This window comes from Tachypleus tridentatus, chromosome 2 (assembly GCF_004210375.1).
Source record: "Tachypleus tridentatus isolate NWPU-2018 chromosome 2, ASM421037v1, whole genome shotgun sequence".
In the NCBI taxonomy this organism is placed as follows: Eukaryota; Metazoa; Arthropoda; class Merostomata; order Xiphosura; family Limulidae; genus Tachypleus; species Tachypleus tridentatus.
Genome location: NC_134826.1, coordinates 31,494,729 through 31,521,305, shown reverse-complemented (window position 1 = coordinate 31,521,305; position 26,577 = coordinate 31,494,729). Strand labels below are relative to the sequence as shown.

General features: G+C 33.5%; 1 protein-coding gene and 1 long non-coding RNA gene across 3 annotated transcripts in view; both read left to right on the top strand.

The window, feature by feature from the left end:
• LOC143240326 (proteasome assembly chaperone 2-like) overlaps nucleotides 1–13,039 on the top strand; it is a 53,907-nt gene extending 40,868 nt beyond the window's left edge. For both annotated transcript variants that reach the window (XM_076482579.1, XM_076482588.1), the window contains exons 6-7: nucleotides 479–587; nucleotides 12,132–13,039. In XM_076482579.1, the coding sequence (XP_076338694.1) occupies nucleotides 479–587; nucleotides 12,132–12,227 (205 nt within the window). In that variant the 3' untranslated portion in view covers nucleotides 12,228–13,039. The remainder of the gene's footprint in view (nucleotides 1–478; nucleotides 588–12,131) is intronic.
• A 3,305-nt stretch (nucleotides 13,040–16,344) lies between these two features.
• Nucleotides 16,345–26,318, top strand: LOC143240322 (uncharacterized). Its single transcript, XR_013021716.1, has 2 exons — nucleotides 16,345–23,618; nucleotides 23,720–26,318. It is a non-coding gene; the product is annotated as an uncharacterized LOC143240322 (long non-coding RNA).
• Nucleotides 26,319–26,577: the final 259 nt, after the last annotated feature.

The following is a 26,577-nucleotide window of genomic DNA, read 5'->3' as shown; positions in this document are numbered from 1 at the left end:
TTCAATATGTATGTTTTGATAAAATTGTCATTCTCCCTCACTCACAGGAAACACATACACTTAGTACATTTTTTTTCAGTATGCTGACGTGTGACATTTTTCTGCACAACATTGGTCAGTAATTTGCATAATCAGTCTTAATAAAGTTAATTTTTCTGCTTTATTGTTGACAGTACATTTACCATTAATTCAAATGGTAGACTATGCATTTCTTAAAAGTAAAATAATCAGTTTTCCCAATTTAGTGTATTTTATATTTGTCTTTTGTAAATTGGAAGGTTCTTTTGCACACAGTATGGGCTAGCAGGCTCATGTTTGAATCTTTATCTGCTTCAACAGTTTTTTTCTGTCAGTTACAACATTTTTCAGGGTAGCAAGGTAACAAATAAATAAAACACTAACAGATGTTGTGTTAACTTATTAAAAGAAACTTGGGTTAAAGTTTTGTACATCTTTAGTTTTTTCCCTTTTTATAAAGCTCAACAAAGAAAGTGCGTTTGGTGGTCCTCTTATTATATTGCTCAGAAGGAGACAATGTTCCTGATGCATTTACCATGGCAGACCAGCTAAACAGCTGGCTTCAACTGGTAAGTTTTATTCTTTTTTAAATAGATGCTTTACAGTAACAACAGCAACAAATTGACAAAATTATTTATTGCACTTCCATGGACTGGTTTTCAGAATGACAAAAACAAAAAAAGAAAGTCTCTTCTCTGTTTTTAAGACTAAAATAGTCATAACATAAAACTTAATATCAAAGCAGATTTTTTAATTTATAACTTTAAATAACAAGAATTACAAAAACACCAACAACAAATGTATTATTTATTAGTACAATGTATTTCATACATACTGTGTTTTTTTTATATTTTGTTGGTAATAACTAATCATATTTCTAAAAATAAAACTAGGAACTTGTTATACTACTTTCATAGCCATTTCAATTCTTTATTGCCAGTGACTGATTTCTTCACATGAAATATTTTCTTACAGATGTTTGCTTTCTTGCAGAGAGAACTATTATAATAATTATTTTAATGATAAAATACAGGAAAACTTAGTTTTGGTAATTTTAATACATTTGAAGAAAAAGCAGTTCAAAATATACTTCAATTTTTTTTCCAAATATAGATTTATTTTAAGAATATTTTCATTTCTAAAAGTGTGTATTGTTAACAATTTGAGGAAGTCCATTTCTGTGTTATAGACTGAATTTAATCTGCTAGGCTTTCAGTAAAACATCAGCATGAACAGAAGTTTGTCAGTCCTGTAATAAGTGAATAGAAAATATTATATGTAGTGACATGGTCTTTCATAGATCTGCAACAAGTATGGCATAGTAACATGACAGTCTGTGAATTTGAGAGTCCCATAGTTACAAAATAGCACTCCACAATTTGTGTGTCTAAGTGCATTTTAAGGACATTTGTCAATTTCCATTATTCAGTCAGAGTTTCCCAAGAGTGAGCAATGGATGTCATTAACTACCTGTCTTCCTTCTAGTCCAGTGGTTCTTGAATCCTTTTTTCTTTCATGAACTACATGAATCAGGGTGGGTTTGGCAGTCTACAAGGTAGTGTAATTTAATGAAATAAACACATATAAGTCACTATTATATGACCCACAGATTTAGTTTTATATCTTTTAATGTAACATTGTAGGCCTGTTTATGAGAGAGAAGTTCTGTGATGTTAGATGTAATGTTCATCAGTGTTTAAAACTGATGAAAATACCAGCTTGCAAATGCTATCAGAAAATGAATTGCTTTGTCTGAGTTCTGTGTACTCTCCACTTCTTTTAATCCAACATTCTAGTAGTGGATACATTTTTTTAAATTCTGATTTTAAAATTTCATCAGAAGAAAACTCTCACAAGTGCTTTTCTTCTTTCACTGATAAACCAGCAGGCAATTCATAATTTTACAATGTGTGGAAACTCTGAAGTAAAGAATACATTTTCCCAATTTTATTCATGGCCTATATAATGTATAATTTTAGACTTGCTCACTTAATTCATAGATAATCTTCCTGTTTATATATATATTAATTTTTAATGACTCAAGTTTCAGCCTTATTTCCTGAACTACAATATTCCTATAATTATGAAACATTTTTACAGGCTACCTGGAGAGAGATCACAAACCACTAGTGGTTTATGCAAGCAACAGCTTGGGAATCTCTTTTCTAGCCAGTCAGCTTAAAATTATTGACAGCTCACACAGATAAACCCCTGGTGTAATTTGTACAAATATCAAAAACAAACAGTGATAAATTCAGTAGGTGTAAAATATTGTCTAATTAGGAACAGAAGTACAATAATAACATATTTATTCCATTCTCTTTTTGCCACCCACTAACCCTATGGGTGGTCTGTTTGATCCAGTTTGCAGTCTCAATGTGTCTACATTTTTCTTGCATATTCTTCTTGACATTTTCTTGTTTTCTTCATTCTGTGTATCATATTCTATCTTCAAATTGTATGCTCATCCCTTCAAACAAAATGATGGCCCATTTTTAATATATTTGTATCATGATGGCCTTCACCCAACATCTTCACAGCCTGAGGATGTCATTCTTTTTCTTGAAAAAGTGGCTTATATTGGCCTATTCTTTTGTGGTATTCTCTGCTCACACCTACCTTCTATTGAAGGAGGCTACTCTGTTATGGTAGCTATACAAAATATCAAAGTCCTTTCTTATACCACTCAATATTTGGTATTTCTGGACATTTTCTGCATCTCTTGTCTCAGCTGAGTTCATCCTTTCTTTGTCTACAAGCTACAAAGTATCTGGTCACTAGGATTTGGACTTCTTCTGCATTAGATATTCTTTTGCTTTTGTGACCTCTGTCTTCTCTAAAGTCCCTCATTCACCCTAAAGGACTCGTAACTTTTCCTTCAGTGGTCCTTGCAGATTCAAAGAATTGTTTCTCAGGTTCTGTTGCCATTTTTTGTGAACTTGTCCTCTGCTCTCATGGTGACTTGACTCTGCCCATGTTACTTTTTGTGTTGCCTTACCAACTTCCAAACCAGGTCTTTCTCATTACTGAGATGCATCTCTGGATGATGACATGACTTATGACATTTTGATATGAGGTAGATGTTCACTCCATATCAATGTACTTGAACTCCTTGTGGCTTGCTGGGCATGTTTTCGTTTCTGCCCTTTCTGGTAGAGCAGTAGGCCACAATCTTCTCCAACATATCCATGGTTGTTTCTTACTTCTACTGTTAAATGGGCACTCATTGTAGAACGTTTGCTTTTTGGCATTGTGCCCATTCTTCTGGAGTCATTCACATTGGATTTATCTTGTTTGTCATGTGTCTAAAGCTATTTACCTTGTAGAGGACCACCTCTATAATCTGGACTGCTGTTGACCCACAGAATACTCTTTCATCTCCAGGTTTTTTTGCTGTTGGATGATATATCCCTCTTAGATATGTCTTGTCAACATTTTTGACTCCACTCTCTCTTTCAATCTACTCTTCCTCATCCTTTGACTGTCTGTTGAAGTTCTCAGCTAAAGTTGGTCTCATCTTTTTCTGTAAGCTTACCCTTCTCTTCTTAGTTCTTCCTTCAGTACTTGAATTAATATGCAACACTCCTTTTTGAATTGTACAGTCTCACATGTTTGTTTCTTCTTCTTCTTCATTTGGTATTCACATATCATCTTCACATGACTAATACCATCAGTTATTTGTCTTTGCCATTACTGTTTATCAGTTGGCATTTTCCATTGCATTTTGCTTTTCCTGGTACCATAATGTGTGTTCTTTCCCTATCATTTCTAATTTCTTCTGATCCTCCTCCTTGCCTGACTACTGTTACTGCCTGGGTTCCTTATATGGTTTTTCACACACACATGCAAGTGCTTTCTTTCAGCCATTGACTTATTGCTCTTTGTACTACCTTTTTTCTCATGTCTTATTTTCTTTGTTGTCATCATCATTCAGTTGTCTGCACTACTGTGTGAAAGTGATAGAACAAAGTCAAAATTTTATTTCAGGCTACTTTCAAAGAACAATGGTAAATCACAGGTGAAACAACAAAATTTTAATTTTCATATTTAATACAACAGAAACTTGCGAGTCCATCTTTCACTTTAATAACTGTAATCAGTCTTTCAGGTATTGCTGCAATATATTTAAACAAAGTATTCTTTGGAATTTTACTCCATATGTCTCATATACCCTCCCATAAATTTTCTTTAGAAGTATCTGTTGATTTGTCAAGTGTTTGTTCTAACAAATTCCAGATCTGCTAAACTGGGTTGAGATCTTGACTCTGTAGGGACAATTGCATCATTTGAATTACTCCAACAGCTTTTTTATTAGTATAGTAATTCCAGCATAGGTTGGATTAGTGTTTGGGGTCATTAGCTTCTTGATAGGAGCTATGTATTGAGGTATCTTTCACATTTGTTCTACCAGAGTACAAACCCACACTTTAAACCAAATATTTCAAACTTGGACTTACCTGTCCATAACACCCTTTTCCAATCATCAACAGTCCAGTTTTTGTATTTTCTAGTAACTTTCAGTTTCATGACAATATATGGAGATCAAAGTAAAAGTTTTGTTTTTAACTGCTACACAACCAAATATTCCATTCTTATTGAATGTTTTTGATATACCATAGATCTGGACTCCTTTGTGTCATTTGGTACATGGTCTTTTAACTTACACCTGAGATTAGAGGCAGTCTTCCTTCTGTTTCAAAGGCTGCATAAATGATAATACCTAACATTAGTAATATCCATTAAATTTTTGTTCTGTTTCTTTTTTTTCTATTTTTAAATTTCTATCTCACAATATGGGGTGTACTTGACAGTATTTGGGGAGCATTATAAGTCTGCAGCAATTTGTCAGAGGGTCCAACTAACATTATGTAAAGCTTTTATGTGAACTCTCTGCTCTACTGACAATTCTCAACTTTTTGGGCTGTGGTACCAAAACTGTTAAACACTTTTTTTTTAATTTTTAAATCAAGGTTTATTTGAGGAGTGCTATTAAATTGATTTATTGTAGCATATAATACCATGTACTAGCTTCTTTCTATATAGTGAAGATTTTGCATGTAATATAATAACAGTTATTTCATATCCTAAATTTGGTCAACACATTCATTCAAGCCAAAGCTCTTTTAACATGTTATTGGTACAAGTGTAGAGGAATTCTAAAGAATAAAAATTTTCACCTTGACTCATTCTGCTGCCAAAAGGTATCAGTAAAGAATTATCATAGTGTTGAATTTAAATTCGGTAATGCCATGGAAGAATTATTCTCATAAAATGGAAACAAAATTCTAAAATATTATCTTGTTTTAATACTTTTGCACAGTACTATATGCTATTGATGCATCTTGTGTTCTCTTCCAACATGCTTATATACTCCTCTGTCTGGGCTGGTCTTTCCTTCATCAGACAGCTGCCACTTGGAGGTTAACTGTCCTTTTTCTTTTCTCTCATCTCTTTGATTTTCAAACCTTTTTCAGCTCCCATTTTTGGTTTAGGCTATTCAGTGTTGCTTATCATGGAAGAAGCCTTTGGGGTCCCTGTCACTATTTGTTCCAACTTTGGGACTCTTTGGAAGGACCTCTCTCCTTCTACCCTTATAGTATGGATTTATTGTCTCCTCTGGTTAGTATTTTATCTATGGATGTAGATGCTTGCAAGCTGTTTCACATTTCTTAACATTCAGTTTGTTGTCTCGCTTGTTCTTTCTTCTCCTCTTCTTCTTCTTCTCTGGCTGTTTCAGCTTCTGCAGGATTTCAATTTCCGCTGGCACCATACTGGAATTTAAATGGGTACATATGTTTCCTTATTCAGTTTTCTACCTTTTTTTTTTCAATAAAATGATCCTTCCAGGAACCTGATGTTGCCTACCAGGGTATGCTTACTTTCCAAAATCCACATCAAGCCTGGGTAAAGGCAAGATCTCAAACTATCCAACCTGGCAGTACCCATTGCAAGATAAGGTGTCCCACAAATCACTCTGAGGTATTCTCATGGTAAGAAAATTTACTCAGTTATCTAATAGAGACCATTTCTTTGGGTTGTAGTGGAAAGAGCCAAAGAAGTGACTGCCCATTTTTGTGGCTTGTGTTTGCTGCCTTTTAAAAATGGCGATTTATTACAAGCACCCATTACTCTGTCTCCAGTGAAAGACTTCTGGATGATGATCTGGGCACTTTTCTTGGTCTTCCCAGCATGAGTTCCCCTCTTTTCTTCAAGTGGAGCATGGGAGACTGGCCAATAACCAGTTCTTATCTTTTGGAGTGGTGAACCTTGGAGGATCTGCACTGGTAGGGCTTAGCACCATATGGTGAGAAGTTGGATAGTAGTGACACTGTCATGCACTACAAGTTATTCCTTACAATTTTAACACACAACTGTTGTGGCTTCCTGCAGCAAAAGTCTGTTTAGCATAATTGAGGTGAGCACACTCTTTCTAGTCACACTACACATACTGGCTGAGTGCTTATGAGCAAGTGCTGGATAGTCATATTTTCATTGTGCCCATCTCACCAACACTTGAAGTTCATTTGCTGCTCTCCCATCTCTCTACCTTATATTATGGGTGAAGGGTAAACCCTATTCAAAACAATGTGATCTTCAACAGGTATGCCTCTTTGGAGTTCTGTGCTGTTAGGTATCACACTCCATGGGATTTTCCTTTAGGCCTTTTCTAAAGGGACCTTGGCTACGTAAAATTTGACAATAGATCACTCCCCTCTAGCATTTTTATGTGTAGTAATTGATTATTGTCTTGAAAGTTAACATTTTCCTAATATGAAATTGTATTTTCAATAAATGCTTCTCTCCACATTCTCTTTTGTTCTTCTCTTCCAGTGCACATTTTTTTGAGTTGTCTTTTCAAAGAATAATATTGTCATAAGTAGCAAAATTTCTCAAACATGCGACATAAAAATTCATGTTGTCAATTCATCTCAACAACTTATTACAATAAATTACTCCTTGGTAAAATTCATTTTGTTGATAATAATTTATCCATACATTTTTTTAAAAAAGTATAAAATTGCTCTGAATGATTTATCAATAAGTCACATTATAAATCTGTTTTGTTGTTTCTTTAGTTTTTACCAACCTTATTGTTGTGAGTTATCTAGGCCCAGATTTGAGATAAATCTAAAAGAGGTAACACCTAAACAAAATTTCAAATGTAATAAGAATATACCAAAATGATACAAATGTTGGAGGTGTCCTGCACTGTATAAAATTTAAAAAATTCAAGAGACAATTAAAATGGTATAGAAAAAATATATACAATTTAAAAACAACATTGGTACCTGATTAACAGCTACAAAACATTGTTTTAATTTTTTATTCCATTTTAACTAATTTTTTATTTTTAAAATGGGTATGAGGGTGTAGAGTTGTGTTAATAGTTTAAGTTTCCATTTTGTTGATAAACAATTCACATAATTCAACTGACAGAGGACTGCTCATGGTTAGGCTCTCTGTTTGTTCACAAGTTTTAATATGACATGTGCACCATATTTATAGTGCAAAGTGGAACAAGGTATTCAAAACTTCCAGCCTTGAGTTTGTAATGCAATTTGTCAGAATTTTTTGATATAATTTCTAGAGCTAAGTTTATTGCTTCATCTGTCAGTATCATTGTGTACATGAAGTCTTCTTAAAAACTTTACATTTTATGATGATTGTTAATGCTTTGTTGAAAACACTTTGGAATTTCAAGATGTCATTAACCTTGTGTTAATTGTTGTTGTGCAATGGTTTGATAAAAGAAAAAAAAAGACAAACAAGGAATTATTCAAGATCATGATCATAGCTATCCTAAGTTTAAAGGATGGTATTTATTTTTTTGTGGATCTTCAAAGCACCAAACAAATATAGGATAATTGCATTGGTGACTCTTAAGTTGTATCTATTCTGTGATGTCATTGTTCACTATAAACTTTAAAAGTAGGCTATTTAGTTGTATTCTGTAGCATTTTTGAAAGTTTCTTGAATAGTTTATGAATTTGATTGAATCTTTTAAATGTTTTATGTGAAAATGTTTTTGTAATATTCTGTTTTCACAATTATGGTTTTATCCTCCTTTGTCAACCTTTTATGTGATAATTTGTGAACTATTCTGAAATTCTTTAAAGACTCATATTTGGTGTTTTATTATGTTTAGTTTAATTCTTTTGTTTTTAAGCAGGTAACCTTCAGTTCAATACAATATTCCATGAATGAAATTGTTTAGGTTTTAATTGTCATTTAATATTTTAGAAAACCACACTCTGTTATTCTTGACTCGAAATGTCTTTGTAGTTTCATTGTTGTGTACTTGATGATCTTTGTTTGTTTCATTAATTTCAATACATAAGGAGCTCTTGTTTGTTTTCATCATTGTAAGTTTTTCTTTGACTGTTGGGTGGACTAATTTTCTTGTTAGATTTTTTATTCTGAATTTGATTTCAAAATCAGAACCATTTTTGTGTGATATTGCATAATATAAACCTTTGTGTAGAATTTCTTCTTGCATTGGTTGTAAGATTGTTTGATAAATTTATTTGTGCCTTAGTTTTTTATGTTGTCACACTTGATGACTCTTGAAAGCATGCATTGGTCACTTGACATAGTGTTGAAAGTTAGAAGGCTATGTATTCTTGTATATTCTTTTTCAAATTATTAATATCTGTACTTTTGTCATATTGTTGCAGTTAGAATCTTTTCTGTTTCTCTGAGTATGAATGATTTTTTATCCTATGACATATATTTTCCACTTTCATGTAAAAATTTTGATTACTTTTTTCTATATTATTTCCTGTTTTAAATTATAAGAAACATCATGGAAGTATCAGAATGCAATGTGGGAAGGTATGGAGAATCTAGTGATTTCACTTAGTATGGTGAAATATCTATTGAAGAAGAGTTATGAAGTAAAAGAGGACAAAAGCAAAGATAGCTTACAAAATAAAATACTAAGAAAAGTGAAACTGAACAGAAGAATGTTTTTTGTTTCAAGAACAGTAGCTATTATTGTTTTGAATCAAGGAAACAGTGCTTCTCATACTAGTGAATCTTGTATGCTAGTCTTTATGCTAAAAAAATCTTATGAAGGTCCTTACAAGGAGGGGGGCCACTTCCCCAGAAAACGAGAAGCATAATTCTTTCTTTATTCATTCAGTGTATATATATATATATATGACTTTACAAGTTTTTTTATTCACTTCACAACTTATTACAGATAATTTTCAATTCTAATGAAAGTTGACATGTTTGTCAGCAGTTTTACTTAAAATTTCTAGATATCTATCCTGTAGCTAAGTATTGTAAAACATCACTACCATGGTGACTTCTTGGATATTGGATATGGCAATATGGTATTGCTCACATCTCCTGATCTTTGACACAGTGTGAACAAGGTCAACCTGTTTCCACTAGCTTGTAAAAGCTAGTAACAGGTTATCAAAGAGAATGTCATAGTCTTGCAGATATGTCATGACACAGCATGGCTTGGGTCAACCAAACTTTTCTGTTATTGTGTACATGTAGCTGTAAATCTGCAGTTGGGCTTAAATTAACTACACAAATATTAAACCCATCAAATCTGACTGTGGGAGCTTGCCTCTTCTCTTGATTGTAATGGCAAAACCTTTGAAGGCACATTGATTTTTTACTTTGCCTCCTCCCTGAAAAATGTTTTGTGGATGCCTATGCCTCCTATCACATTTTGATTTTTTAAACATGTCACTAATTCTCTTTATAATTGCTGCTTTCCTTTATCAGGCCTGACAGTTATGATCTTATTACTCATTCAACTTACAGTTTCATTCTTTGTTATTGCTGAGTCATCTCAACTAGTTAAAATTATTTTAACCCACTTGAAGCTTAATTACAAAGCTAGTTAAACTGTGAGAGTTATAGGTCATTGTATTTTTTATTTGTGTGTGTTATTTTACACTTGCTGGAGTACCCATCCTTTGAACAGAAGTTATGTAAATTCATCATTAATGAAAAGGGTATCTTAGGACTTCAAAAGTTGCTTCTTTTGTACTTAATTTTAAAAAATGCACATAAAAACTGCAAAACACTAAGTGTGAAACCAGTTTTGCAGGCTGATTATTTTATGTTGATGATATCACTGCATCTTTAGACAATGTGATTAGGTCAATTACTTTTCAGTTATGTAATTTTGGTGATTTCTGTTTGATAGATAACATGATTAGCTCCATTAATTTTTGATTATCTTATGTGGATGATATCTATTTAAACTAAAGGACTCAACAAATCTTTATGTCAAATTTGATGAAGATGTACTTAAAGGAAGTGAGGTGGTGGTGTAAAACAAACAAAAAAAAAAGAACACCCATAAAACTGCTGAAAGCAAAGCTGAAAATCTGTATGTATCTTCCCACAGACCTAATTAACCTACGTAACACATTTGGTGAGGATCCATTCACACACTGTGAAGTAGTTGCATGGATAGACAACAGACCTATTAATCCTATATAGATTCTAAATTAAGTAAAAAATACTTAAAGGCATGCATATGTTGGGAGTGTAGATCATTTAATTTGATCATACAGTTTTGTTAATTAATCATTTGTTTACACAAAATTACCCAGTTGCGATAATTGATTTTGCCTTGCTTAAAGTGTGTCTGTAAAGCAATAAATTTAAATAGCTAGCAGATTTGAAAATATTAGCTTTGGTTGTAAAAGTAAATAGTGTATAATTGTCTGATACAATATGCAGTTATTCTGTAAAGACAGAAAAGGGACAACTAAGATTATTTTGTTGAGGAGATGTGTATGCAGTTAGTGTTAAGGTTGAAATAAGTTTTACAGAAAAAATAATAGGAGGCTCTAAAGGTTATGGAAGTGAACTTTGACAACTGATGAAAAAAGTAGTTTTATGTATAACATAATATTCATCTTGAATTTATTCAAGAGTTAAGAGTAAGGCTGATTTTGTAAATTCACAAGAAAATATCTTAATTTTTTTCTTTCTACAATATATATTAAATGGTTACTGCAGGTTTCCCAGATTGTAGAAGAAGAAACTTAATAAATTCAGAATTATGTATTAATATTTTAGTGCAGGCTTAGTCTAATAAGCTGAGTCCATGTATATAGGGTTAATAATTAAAGAACAAGTGGGGCAGTGTTTGCTATTACATGTATATTATTTGAAAACCTCTTTTTCCAAAATTGCTTTATACATTTAAATATAGTAAATGTATGGAATGTAGTAGGCTTATCAAGTAAATGATTTGCTTGATTTTTTTCAGCTACTATTATTTTTTACTTTGTAATATTATTGAACAGATGTTAAATCTGATAGATGGTATGTTTGTACCCCATTTATTATGTGTATGTTTTACCAATGGAATTTTTAAAACACATCATTCTGTACTGTGTATGGTTCAAATTGTTTGTGAATCCATTGTTAAAAGAGTCCTAATAATGCATTAATCATGTAAGAAATGTAAACAAAATATCAATATTGCAATTAGTTTCTCTAATTTATTTGGTCTGTCGTAGGTACTTTTTGTAGGTAAAAGGTAATGCACTCAGCTGTTTTGTATTTCTTTCTGTACTGAGTGCCATAATAGGCAGAAACATGAAATTATTCAGTATGATGTAGTATATGGATTGCACCCTGCAGGGAATGGTGTAAAATAAAAAAGTAATTTGAGATTTAAATAAAAACTATTTCTTATTTTTTGCAAAGGTAAACTGAGATCTTCATTGTTGTGTCCTGCTAATTTTCTTTCTTTATTGTTCTGGTAAAGCTTAAATGTATTATAGTGTGTTTATAGTAATGAAAGTTTTGATTATACTGTTACACTATTCTCCTTTCAGCCACATAACATTTGGATTATTAATTTTATGTTAACTGTAAATATTTGAAAAAGATGCTATTTAATAGAAGCTTTTTATATAAGAAAAGAGTTTGTTATGATTATACCACATATTTTTGTTTTCTGGAACTCATTTATTTGTGCCTCTTGCTGGTACAGTGGTAAGTCTATGGATTTGCAACACTAAAATCAGGGGTTTGATTCCCTTTGGTGGGCTCAGCAGATAGTTCAATGTGGCTTTGCTAAAAGAAAACACACATGTTTATTTGTATGTTGTTTTTTTACTTTTCAGATTCCTGGAAATGATTCTGAAAAAGGAAAAAGCTGGAAGGTGCCTGCTTCTTGGAACCTTATGTTTGGAAATCATCCTCCTAAAAATATTTATTAGAAGTAACATCATTTTAAATGGTAGAACTTCTTGTACACAATTATTTGACACTGGGTAGCTTGAATGTTTTATGTCTTTACAATTTTCCTGGTTAACTATTGAAGCACCTTCTTTTTATAAGATTTTTCTAAGGAACTGTATGGCAAATTTTTATTTAATCAGTGGTTGTAATCTTTTATAAATTGACCTGAAACTGTTTCATTTCTTTACGCTGTGTGCTCAGATTAAATTATTATTAATTAGGAATTAATCTGCTTTATCATGGTGGTTATGATATTGCTTTTATATCATAATAATAATAATATTTTAAAGACTTTATGATACATAAAATCCTCCAATAAATTATACATATAGATAACTACCACCATGATAAAGCAGATTAAATTATTATTAATTAGGAATTAATCTGCTTCATCATGGTGGTAGTTATCTATATGTATGATTTATTGGAGGATTTTATGTATCATAAAGTCTTTAAAATACATTATTTAGGTTAAATAAAACTACTTTTGTCAAACTTTGTTATTAGGACTTTTTTAGACTGTGAAAAGTAATTTTGGCAGAAGCTTCTGGGGATTTTACATATTGTAGTTAAAATGCAACACATTAGTACTCTTTACTATGAAGATGTTGAATTAATCTTATCTAAGTTGAAGCACGTGTAATTAATTTTTACACTGCATTTCAAGATAATTTGAGTGCAGTAATTAGTTTCTTCTCCTTAGGTAATAATATGACACCAGGTGTTCTGGTTGCAGAAGTATGTAATTAACTTCACTAGTCATAACTTGCATTAAAAATCTTCATTTTTATTTTTCTGTCACTTTCTTTCTGCTGTCTTTGTTTATGACATCTGTGTTTGATAGTGGTTCATTTGGCATTCGTTGTTATGAAATATTATATTATTCTTATGAGGATGTTTACAAATGCATGTTTACAACAGTTTGACATAACGATACTTCATGAGATATAAAGTAGAGCAGTAGCTTCCAACTATGAACCATCTACTAAAACATTTGTTTTGAGAACCCCTTTAATTTGGGTTAATATAAAAATATTCACTTAAAATTACCAGCAACAATATTTACAAAACATACCATCCACTGACATTATAGCTATTTTTTGATCTCCAGGGTTTCCATTTTTTGCCTATCTAAGTATTGAAAATTATTTATTTATTTATTTTAGACTTGACAGTAGTTTTGGTTTTAAAGACCTTAGGGATATCCCTAAGGCAAACCAGGGGTGCTCAGAAACTTTTGTTTCTCTTCAGCCCCACACATGAGTTAGGTGTGATGTGTCGTGTAGGGGGGAATATCAATTTTATTGTTATGTGTCAGGATGTGACTATGATATTTGGTTGGTGAGGAACAGGAGAACCAGGATGATAGGCTTTAGTCGGAGAGTTGGATCACGAGCAGGAAGATCAAGGCTGCAGCGGGTCTTGCATTTTTTCTTGGGACCAGTAACGTAGAGAGAGGCAAGAGTAGTGGTGAAGGGAGAGAGTGGTAGAAGGGTAGCTATAGAGAGTAAGAAAAGTTGAAGGGTGGAGAACAGTGCATGAGAGTGAGGGAATAGAGAAGTGTAGGGATAGACGGACCTTTCAGGGCCTAGTTGCCTGGGATCTGTAGATCCAATGGCAAAACATTTTGGTGTGGGGGGAAACCGGAGTACCCGGAGAAAACCACTTTCACTGGGTGGGCGCCGAAAAATCTACCCACCCAGTACCCAACCTGAAATATAAAAGAAGTGTTAATGGCATGTATACACTTGGTTAGTTAGCATTGGTCACTATGGTTAATGGTCCAATTTAAGGGCGAAGTATACTTAGTCCAGGTAAGAGGGGTATCTGCTATTTGAAATAATTGTCGTGTTTGGCAGTTTCCGTTATAAGCTTTGGTATAATAGTTTTTGGAGAGTTTGATAAATCGGTCCTTAATTGGTGATAGTTGGGTTAGGGAGTTGAGGTAGCTTGGGGGAATGTAGTTGGGAAGATGGTAGGCAATTTTAATGACCCGGTTTTGCAAGTTTTGTAGTAGTGAATATTGTTTTTCAGACATGTTACAAGTGGTTGGGTTACCATATTCGAAAAGAGGTCTTATGAATGCTTTATATATGGTGATTATGGTTTTGGGGGAACATCCTTTGTTGGGTCCACTGATGCGTTTCAAGAAAAAAGATTCTATTGCTTGCTCGTTTGGCGATTTCCTGAAAGTGTGGGGTCCAGGAAAGATTGTTAGTTAGAGTAAGACCTAGAAAGGTTACAGATTTTGTGAAAAGAATGTCAGTGTTATTCAGGTTGAGTTTAATATTTTGGAATTTTTTCTTATACTTGTTGACTTTTCTATGGAAGGTTATAGCTTGAGATTTTGAGGGGTTTAAAATGACACGCCATTTATTACACCATTTGGATACTGCATTCAGGGATGCTTGAACACGTGAGGCTGCAGTATGGGGATTACATGAGGTGCTCCAAATGGTGATATCGTCTGCATATTGTGAGATGAGGGTTGAGTTAAGTGAGGGAAAAGGTATGTCATTAACGTATATATTATATAATAGTGGGCTGAGTACTGAACCTTGGGGGACGTCTGCATTAAAACTGAAAGGGTGTGAGATGGAGTTGTTTATCTTGATACTTGCTTTACGATTGATGAGGAAGCTGGATATCCAGCAAATTAGGATAGGAGGGATGCCGATGGTTAAGGTTTTATGGCGAAGGCCATCATGCCAGACTGAGTCAAATGCTTTTTGGACATCAAGAAAAGTAGCGACAGTTGTTTGTTTCCTATTGAATCCTTTGAATATTGATTCTGTGAGACGTGCGAGGTGATCAGTGGTTTGTCTGTTTTCCTACCAGAATTTTGATTTTCCTGATTAGGTTGTTGGTTTCGAGATAGCAATTAATCCTATTGGTTATAGTTTTTTCCATAAGTTTCCCCAGTGTGTTCAGGAGACTGATCGGCCTGTAATTACTTGGAATAGTAAGATCTTTGTCTTTTTTCGGTATAACTCTAATTAAAGCGGATTTCCATATGTTGGGGTAGTATCCTGAGAGTAGAGAAAGATTGAAGACTGAGACAAGGTGCTTAAGGTTAGTGTCGGAAAGGTTTTTAAGAACTTGGTTACTAATGCAGTCGGGTCCAGGAGCTTTGTTTTTGATTTTCTTAAGAATAAGTTTGATTTCCGTTATTGTTATGGGTCGAGTGTAGTAAGAGTGGGGATGATTGTCTGATTTGAGAGTGATGGGAAAATGGGGGGAGAACAAAGTTGGGTTTGATTTCACTGTTTGGGTAGTTCGAAGATAATGAGGTTGATCGAAGGATGCGATATTAGGGGTGACAAAGGTGTTTGTGAAATACTGGGCGAAGAGTTTAGCTTTGTCGGGGTCGGAGGTTGCTGAGATATTGTTGTATATGATGTTGGGGTAATTGTTGGAGGGTTGGGTGTTAGTAATGGCTTTGATTTTCCTCCAGAATAAGGATGGGTTTGGGTATGATTTTTCAATAGAATTACATAGATTGTTCCAGTTTTCGGTTTGGAGGGTTTTTATCAGGGCTTTAATCTTGTTGTTGGTGCTGTTGATTTGGGTTTTTATGGCTGGATTACGAGAGGATATGAACTGTCGTCGTGAGATCGGCGTCTTTGATTATTGCCTGGTGTATGTCGGGGTTGATTTTCCAGGAGTTGGGATTGTTATTGTATGTTGCAGTAGGTGTGGTATTTAACATGGCTTTTTGGATGGTATTGGTAATTTGAGCTGCATAATCTTCTATATCTGTTTCACACACGGCGGTTGTTTTAACTGAAGGTAACTGTTTTTCGATAAGTTGGTTAAGTTGGTTCCAGTTGGCACAGGTGTAGTCGGTCAGTGGTGGGCGTCGTTAGTTTTCGTGAGGTGTTGGGATAAATTTGTATATAAATTGGGTAATGGTCGCTACCAATGTCATGGAAGACTTGGGAGTTGGTTAAAAATCTAGACTGACTGCTGGGGGCTATTACTAAGTCGAGGATGTCTTCGTTTCCATTGATATGCGTGTGGGTGGTTTGGTTGTTGTTTAGGGTGACAAGATTATTATGTTCTATAAATTGGTGTAAAATGGTTCCGTTTGGTTGGTTGTTTGGCAGTTAAAATCGGTATGTTTACTATTGAGATCGCCAATTATAATGGAGTTTGGAAAGGAATCGTGAATTTGCTGTTGTGTGGTGGTATCGGGTTTTGTTTGTGGGGAGACGTACATAGCGATTAGTGTAATGGGGTAGATAAGGTTTGAATCTGGCAAATGATAAATTAGTTATCGGAGGTATAGTTTAGTTTAGGGAAGGAGATTACTAAGGAGTTGAGGTAAAGTATTGCAATACCTCGCTTATTGTGGTTAACAGGTGAGTGTTTTATGTTGTAGCCGGGAAGACTAAATTTAGTGTTAACTTTTAGAAGGGTTTCATTTAAAAATAGGATATCTGTTTTTGTTTTGGTAAGTAATTGGAATATTTCATATTTTTTATGGTTTAGACCTCCGTGAACGTTAATGTGCATTAAGTTAACCATTTTTAGGAAAGGAAGTAGAAGAAAGGTGAGGGAGTACTTACCAATTTATTCGGTGGAGTCTTGGGGGGTTCCATAGTGTCTTCCGCTGTTTCTCCTGAGATATTCAAGCTGGATCCCCATTTGTACAGGGTTGAGAACATTGTTGGTTTCTAGATATTTGCAAGTACTCTTCCAGGCTTGTGTACCAAGTTGATCCACAGTGAAGGTACCATCAAATAGGTTGGATAAGATATCGGTGACGATTACTGACACAGCTTGTAAAACGTCTAAAAACTGTCTTGGTGAATAACTCACCTTGTTACTGCTTGATCCATGGGTTGCCTCAGCGTAGGTTTTTTTGGTTGTGCGGTTGGGTGCTGGAGTGGGTTGTTGGTTACTTCTAAGTGGTAGAGTGTCCGTTTGTGTGTGAGCCACTGGTGTGGCAAAACGGATTGATTTTTTGGTATTGGTAGGGATGTATGATGTAACAGGAGTTGGTCGTTGCATGTTGAGGATAGCTTGGAATGTGGGGCAGCCCCGGTAGGATGAAGCATGAGGTCCTTTGCAGTTCGCGCTTCGGGTGGCTTCTCTCTCATTTGGGCATGCAGTGACTGGATGAGGTCCACTGCATCTGACGCAGCGGACAAGCGATCTGCATGCATTCGCGGTGTGACCGAAGTGTTGGCACTTGAAACACTGTAAGACTCTTGGGGCAGTGTTTCTTACTTCTTCGACTTGATGGTGGTTATAATACAATATGATTCCTGAGGAGAGAACTTTCTCGGCCGTTTTTTCATTGGGGATACTAATTTTTATTAGAGGTGTTGGAAGGCCAGTTTTGGGTGACTTGATGCGGATGTGTTTGTTGACTTCGATACCTTGTGTTTCTAATTCTTCCTTAACTTCATCCAAGGTTATATCAAAGGGAACACTACGGATGATGACTTCTTTTCCTGGAAGCTGATTACCCGGAATACGCGTTGAGATGTTGGCACCTTTAAAGGCATTATTAGGCCATGGCTTGAGAATTGTTCCGTAGCTATGGGGATCGGCACATTTGATAATAACCCCTCCTCTTGGGAGCTGTCTTAATTCTTTGAAGATAACATGGGGGAACAGTTTTTAAGTTCATTGGCAATTTCGGGAGTTCTTGTTGTGGCTGGGATTCCCTCGATGATTATGGCTGGTGGCAGCTTTGGTTGGACCTGAGTGTTGATAGATAGGGGTGGATTGGTTATGTTCTTCACAGGGGACGAGGTTTGTTGATATTTGGGCTTGGATGGTTTTACATGTATATCGGCTACTTCTAGAACAGTAGTATTGTCTTGGAGGGAAGTACATGAATTGTTATCACTAGAGTCTGAGATTAGCATGTTGTCCGATTCAGGCTCGCTGAACGAACAACAATCTGTGGCGTCTTGAAGGAGGTTAAGCTGCTCAGAACTTGATAGAGCTTCACTGGTTGACCTGGTAACTCTTTTCCTGGTCATCTTGCGTTTGTAGTGGGTAGATCTTCAAATATGGTATTGGTAAACCTTAAGGTGCTTGGACCTGGTTAGTTATACCAATACCTACCTGTAGTCACATAGGCCAAAGAACCTTAGCTAGTATTACTAAAGGAAAAAATCGCTCGGTAAAACGCAGTGACTGAAAAACATGTCTGATTATCTCGGTGTCCGTCTCTCTATCAGTATTGAAAATTCTTTCTCCAGTCTTTATGTACCCCACTCAAATGCTTTAGCAAAATTCTAATTAGTAGATTTCTCCACCAGCTTCAGTATGCTAGGAACTGTATATAAGTACTTCATCTAATCACTTTTAATTGGCACAGGTTTTTGTCAACAGAAGTTTTGTAACTATTTACTCTTTACATTGTACATTTGAACATGGTTGGCATATCTACATTTATCTTTTCATTTATGATTATACATTATTTAATAAAAGAAAAAGCTCACTGACATGTATGGAATTACTGAGTTTATGTTTCTGCTACTGGCATCAACCAGACCTCTTTTCTTCACCTCTGCAATATGGTATTTGTCATCATCTAGGTGAGGGGTCACTCTCTCAGTCGATGCTGTTTGTAATATGATCTGTTGCAAGATGGAGACATACATGCAGACTTAGGCAGCTGTGGCAAATGACCTAGGCACAACTAGCGAGAATGTAGACTTATTTTTGGCTCCTTTTACTTTTTCTTCTTAGTGCTTGGATTAAATGATTATGTCGGAGCTGATTTGCCTCATCTTGGTGGTGGTAATTATTTTTAGCAGCTACTTCCACCCTTTCTTGTCAGTTGGTTACTAAAGTTTGTGATGTTTTGGGAGACTCTTCTGTTATGTTTGACTTTACTCTTTCCTTGTTAGCAGAAAGGATGGTGACTACTTGGTTTCTCCTTCCTCCTCATGATATTACTCTTCATGCTGGGAGATTTGCTACTCATTTACTGACAGGAGAGCTATGTCTTGTCCCCCATGTTTACAAGATCAGCATACATTGGCTGTTTTACTACTACAAGGAGGCCTATTTAGATTCTCAATAGATGAACTCCCTTTTGGACCTGTGGGGGTCTAGACTGGAACTTGTGATCACTTTAAACAAGTCACAGTTTTCTCATATTTGCCTTACTTTCATGATTGTTCTGATTTATTTATCTTCAATCCAACTTTTGTTTGAAGCTTAACAATGTTCTCCTCAGCAGTTTGAGGATTAGTTGAGGATTCTGCTAATGTCTACCTTAATCAGATTTTCCATTTTTTCTTTTGTTTCCTAATCAAAGTGTGTGTCTGTCTCTCTGCCTGTCTATATATATATATATATATATATAACATTATGGTCTGATAGTCTTAATCAACAAAAGGGATGTAGGTTCTATGACCTCTTAATTCCATCTCTGAGTTACAGAACCTTGGCTGATCTATACTGATAGATACTTGTATTTTATTCTACCTTTTCTGTATGGTTCATGCCTGCACCAGTCCCTCCACCTTCTTTATTAATGTGGATTATTGCTATTGTATTAGCATAGATGGTATGTTTTGGAAGTTAACATATTCTTAAATTGAAAATGTATTTCCAGTAATACTTCTGCTGACATTCTCCCACTCCACATTCCAACTAAAAGCTGGTTTATACCTTGAAAAAGTGAGTACATTATTGGGATGAGGTACTTATGTAGAGGGTGCAGTCAAGTTGGTGGAGTAATTTGCCTAAGGCATTTTTGTGGGGTATATAAATAATAACCAAACATTCTTTATCTTTAGATGGGCAAAGTTTGGAAACCTTGGAGATTAAGAAAGAGCTATAACTGTAGTGTCAATGGAGGTAAGTATTACTGAAAATACATTTTCAATTTTGGAAAATGTTAACATTTAAATTTTTTGCATTATTCCAAATATTTTCTTTCTACTCAGTTACTGCTTTATGTTTATTAAATTAGCACAGATGTGTTTGTATAACTTTAAATTTTAGGATCATTATTGCTAAAATTAACTGTGTAAACATGTTGTTTTTTTTTGGGGGGGGCAGTCAAAGTTTAATGTTAGATGTATAAAAGGCTTTGAAAGTGGATGAAGAAAAGAAGAGTTAATGTTACAAGGCAGGTATTTAATGTCCAAAGCTTTTTCACATAAAGATATAGTAAAAAAAATTAGCAAAAATATAACTTTTTTCTAAAAGCAGATGATACTTACAATTAATTTGTAATCAAAAGTTGATTAATAGCTGACTCTTGAAAGCTGTTTTCAATCCCTAATAACCTATTATTTCAGTAAAATTCTCTTGCTTCCTCATGGTCAGTTGATTAGCTGAGTTGATGTTGATTTTGCCAAAGGGATTGTGGTTTGACTTTTCATCTGAAATTGTCATAAAATATTCCCTGAATGTTGCACATTGATTTCTAAGGTGCTCAGTGATATTAGTTTTCATACATTGATTGAACTGCAGCTCATTTCCTGTCAGAAAATCATGAAGGAAACTGAATCACTCAGCTTATTTTTTTCTAAACACATCTCTATGAAGTAATGTTTTTTATCATCGACTTGACTCTGTTTTGGACATTGAAAACTATTCCAATGAAGTTTTGATGAGATAAATTTATGCCAAATGAAAACCACTCAACATTGGTGTGTGTAATTAGAGTAGCATGCAGGCTGTTTATTTCTTCACACAATGACTGAAATAACCAACAGTTGGTTATTAAGCATGCACTTTGCTTTAAGAACTTGTCTGTGAACATTGCAATCAATAAGTCTAACAGGCATTGTGCAGTGTTTTTGATACAAGCAACAAGTCTGGCATTCTTTCCATCATTGATTTAGCCCCATTGATACAAATAGCATAACAGTGAAACTAACTGATTTGATTTTCTTTAAAATATATATTTTTAATTAATAATATTCTCTCCAGTTGTATGTTCCATTAACCCTTTTGCAACTGTTTTCTGCTATTTGCTGGAGCCCAAGTAGAGAATATGTGTGCAACAATACATATGGTAACTCTGAGATTTCTTAATGTATCCTCACAAAAACTGATAAAACATTTTTTGAAGATTCTAAGTATCTTCTACACATCTACCTGGTGATGACAACATAGTACCAGTTTTAAAATAACTGTTTTGGATTATAATATAGAATAAGTTATTTCTAATGATTACAAACATGTGTGTGAAATAAATACATGTGGCTGGTAAATTTCAAAGCTATATATAGAACGTGAGTGTGACACCTGTCAGAGGTCAGATAAATCCTTAGTTTCAGCTGAATTCACCCAAAGAACTTTGGAACATAGGTGTAAATAGGGCAGTTAAATGTACTTATTGTATAGACATACATCTACAGGACTGGAGTTCTCTGATTTGAGAAAAAGAATGCAAATGTTGCAATTTTTTCACAGCTTGAGGGTCACATGACGTAAAACTGAAGTTGAATTATTTTTTTAAGGTTTCTTTTGAAACAAAGGAATTAAAACTTATATAACAATAATTTCAAATTATACTTTCTATGTTAATTTCAATGATACCCATTGATAGTAAAGTTTAATCAGATTTTAAATGTAACTTAATATTTTGTTGCTATTTAACTCTTTAGCAAGAGGTACCCCTTTAAATCTCTTTCCATGTAAATCCTTATCTTATTCTACCATACATACAAATGTATATTGTATAAATACTAGCAAAATGACTGAGAAACACTGATAGACTCATCCCACTATAAGGTACGATATGGACTTGTTACTTTCTAAGGATCTGCTATCCACATATCAGATGTATCACAAATTTTCCAGGATATTGTATTACTGGAAAAAGAAACTGTGTTAATTTCTTCTCAGCATTTTTAATCAACTAAGTCTCTTTGCATATGGAACAATCAAGTTCTCTGCTTTGTTTGGGCTTCCACTGCATTTTCAAATTAGTATCTTACTCAATACAATATTTCAAGTGAATTTATGCTACCATGACTAGCAACTGACACAAAGGAAGCAAAAGTGCTTTAACTCAACCAATTTTTACTTGAAAAAGTCTGTTAGCTTATTGTTTTGCATGGAAGGTTTGTTTTCTAGGAGGTACCAAAGACACAAAAGATCCATACAGATATAAGCACTTCATGACAACCCATCATAGTTTTCTGTGATCTTGATAATCAGTATAAGTAAAACCAGTTTTTTTGTAACGACAAGGAACCCACTTGAAGTAAAATGTATTCTCAAGACTGCTGGTATAGGTATTAGCACTTTAATTAAAATAAAGTACAGAAAAATGTTTCGACCTTCTTAGGTCATCATCAGGTTAAAAAAGAGAGCATTTGCAAGATGATTGCAAATTGCATCTTTGATGACCACCATTCTGTGGTAATTTGGTGTACTTCATATTTAATTCAACACTTGCTACTGGATGTTTGTTTTGTTTCTCAAGGACAACCCTTTTGACACTTCCTATTTTTAACCAATAATCCATTATTAGACTTTAATATTTGTAAATTAACAATAGGTGTTAGTACTTAATAACTGAATAATGTTTATCACATGAGAAATTTATGCACCAAAATACTAAGGAACCACTTATATTTACAACAGTTCACATTAACAAACTAATGGAGGCTAATATAACTGCAATGAAAGTAGTGCACATGCTCTGATTTTGCTGTTTTTACACAGCTGATGCTGTCAACGACATGATAGTAGAGAAAGAAACAAATGCTGTCAACTGCAAGAATAAATGTTACTGAAGCAAAAGAAGCATGATATTTTATGCTCTTCAAAATTTTCTGTTAATTTTTAAAGTACCTGAAAAGTTCTACCATTACTTATTTCTTTTTTACAAACCCTTAGAGGTTCATGAAACATAAGATGATATTCATTGAAATACAGGGTGTTTGGAAAGTCACTGTGCACTTATATATTTATTAACAGTCATGTTTTCATATGGAATACAGGAGGTAAATATGAATGACAGTTATAAACAATGTTGAAAATTACCCCCGTTGGCATCAATACAAGCCTGGATCCTTATTTTGTTTTTAAACACTGCTATCAATTTCTGGATTGAAATAGACTGAATAGACATATGATTACAAAACTGCACAGTGACTTTCCAAATACCCTGTAGAATAAATTGACTCAATTTGGTTTTGTTAAAATCCAGTTGTGTGAAGAACCAGCAAACAATTAAGTTTAACTTTTAAATTTTAAATCACTTTTTGTCCAAGGACTTCATTATGGATGTTGTGTTTGGATATAAAATCATTTAAGTTTATAAACTTTTCTCAATGCTTTTTGTTTTTCAAAGTAATCCATGATAGTACATACACACACAGACTCACTAGTAGCACAACAGTATGTCTTTGACTTGCAGCACAAGAAACCAGGTTTTTGATACTCATGGTGGGCAGGGCAGAGATAGTACATACACACACAGACTCACTAGTTGCACAACAGTATGTCTTTGACTTGCAGCACAAGAAACCAGGTTTTTGATACTCATGGTGGGCAGGGCAGAGATAGCCCAGTGTGTAGCTTTGTGCATAACTACAAACAAACAAAAATACACATTAATAAAATAACTTTCTTCAGACTTTTTACCACTATAAGCTCACAGGGTTTTTACTGAAGTCCAAAACAGTCCTGTCTCATTACCATTAAATTTTGTCCTTTGATGGTGCCTAATGTTTATGGATGAGAGAGTGAGGCAGATGCTGCACAACACTCCAATACTTTAATCCAACTCATGTCTAAGTCATCTTCATCAACATTCTTCTCACACCTAATACCTGGGAAACTTGCCCAATACAAACATGCAGCATGTAAAGCAATAGGAAGAAACCATTGAAACCCACCAGCCCTCCTTGTTGTCTAGTGAAATGAGGGCAAGACAGACTTGGGCTGAACAGAACATTCAAATTAATTGATGATAATGAAGATTATCCTTTTGAGTCATGAAAAACAAACCAACAAGTTATATCTCTTGCCTCTCCAGCATTTTAATATTCAACAGGAGTTCATTAACAGGAGTTATTCAATTTAATGAATAACGTCACAAAAAATTTTCCACTGAGTGTGAATTTTTCCCATTTGGTGAAGCCACTGGCACTATCCATTATGTTAAAGAAAAAAGAAAATCTAAATCTCATTGAGGATCGAATCACACTAGCCTTTTGAAAAGTCTCTGTAGAAGTATTCCACATGTAAGCAGTACACAAAGTTACATTTTATCAATTCATATTAAGTGATAAAGTTGTTAATGTAAGTACCAATAAGCTAGCTTGATCTAGAGGTGTTAGTTTATGACATATATATATATATATATATTGTTTTTTCATTTAAATTTATAATTAACTGACATGTTTTGTTTATTTCTTGAGTGTAACTAGTACTAATGGAAATATAAAGTAGGTTACTAAACTCGAAGATTGGTTGTCTGTTCATGTAGTGACAGAGAAGTTATGCATTTTATCTTGTAGTGATAATAGTTTTGTGTTTTTCTTCAAATATTTAATATGCATACATTTTTATATTTCATTTAGTTTTCCAAACATAAGTGTTTTTCTCTTATATTAAACAAGTAAAAAAATTTTATTTCTCTAATAAAACAAATAGATGGAACAAAAACCAACTATTCTATAAATTGAGTTCATTTTGTAAAAATATTAATAAGAAGTTCAAAACAATTACTTTGTTATACAGTTTTACAGCATAAGAGCATGAAAACTTAAAAATAGAATAATGAGATAAAAACAGAGGTTGGATGTGAAATTTAAAATAATTCTGAAGTTGTTGTTTATCAAAATATGTAGCAAAACACAAAACATAAAAGTGATCCAGCATTAATTTTGGATAAGCATTATAATAAACAGCAAGAACATTATAGGAAATGAAAACAAAACAAAACATACATGCAACCTGTTAGTTTTTAAAAAATATCCTTCATAAAAGGAAGACTGAAAGTTTACAAAATTTTTATTTCTTGTACAACTACCATTATTTATTTTCTTACATAGTCTGATATTTGTTTTGTATTTAAGACATTCATTATTTCTCCTTACATGAACTCTAGTATTTTATTCCAGTATTAACATGCAATCAAATAGCCACATAAATATGTGCTGCTAAATTAGTTATAGAAACCTTTAAAAGATAATTGTAAACCTAGTTTTTATACATAAAAAGAACAAATTTAATACCATCTTTACTGTAAAATCACTGAAACTGCATGTATATGTAATATGTTTGAATTTAAATAAAAATAAAGAATTATTATTCATTGAATATTGAAGACTTTCTGAATTTTAGGTGATTATTTAAAAGTCATATTATTGGAATAGTTGTTTGTAACTTTAAACCCAAAACATTTTTGTACAAGTCCACTGACATTTGTAATTGTGAATAATAATTACATAGATATACACTTTAGAAAGAAAATGCAGCTTGGTTTATTTCATGGTAATGTTCTGCAGGATATTCTTTTGTTTGTAGACAACATTTTGATTATGTAGTCATACCTTCATCAGTACTATTGCTTTTGAATTTCAGACAACCTTGTTATCAGACAAAAGTGTTAGATATACTAGACTGTTTCATTTAAGTTTAATATAGAAGTTCTGATTTAGATAGTTATAAATCATGAGTGTAAAATTTAGCATTTTAGGAAATTATAATATTTTTTGCATTTTGCTTACTTAACTGTTTATGAATCATTTGTTCAGTTGTGAATTCATGTTATGTTACATAAACTTTCAGAATTTTCCTTGTCAAATATAGTGTGTATTGTTACATAATGTCTCATAGTTGACATGTATATAGGGAACCAGATTAGTGAAAATATAAGTAACTTAAACTGTTAGTTTAGGCATAATGGACAACATCTAAAGTGAATTTCACAACTTGTATGTACTAACAGAGGAGAATTTGTGTTGTCAAAGGGTGTTCTAAAGTAGTTGAACTTACCAATGTTGACTCTGTGAAAAACAAAAAAAAACTTTAAAGTTCTGGATATGGTTGTGTTAATTAATAGTGTAACAAATTTTTGTATATATGTTTAAACTTTTTTGAATATATTATTTTAAAACAAGTGGATTGTGTGCTGTCTGTTCATTGTTGAAATTTATCACCAACAAGCCACAGATACCTACTGTAAATAATTTGGCTCCACAAAAAAATAATGAAAAATATGGGAAGATTTGTACACACTTTTATAATGTTAAATTTTCTACATTTAAATTAAGAAATTTTATAAAATGCTTTTCAGAGATATAATAATCATTTATTCTAGCAGCAGCTTTGTGGAATTTGCCTTTCACAAATAACAAGATCATATCTCAATTTTGTATG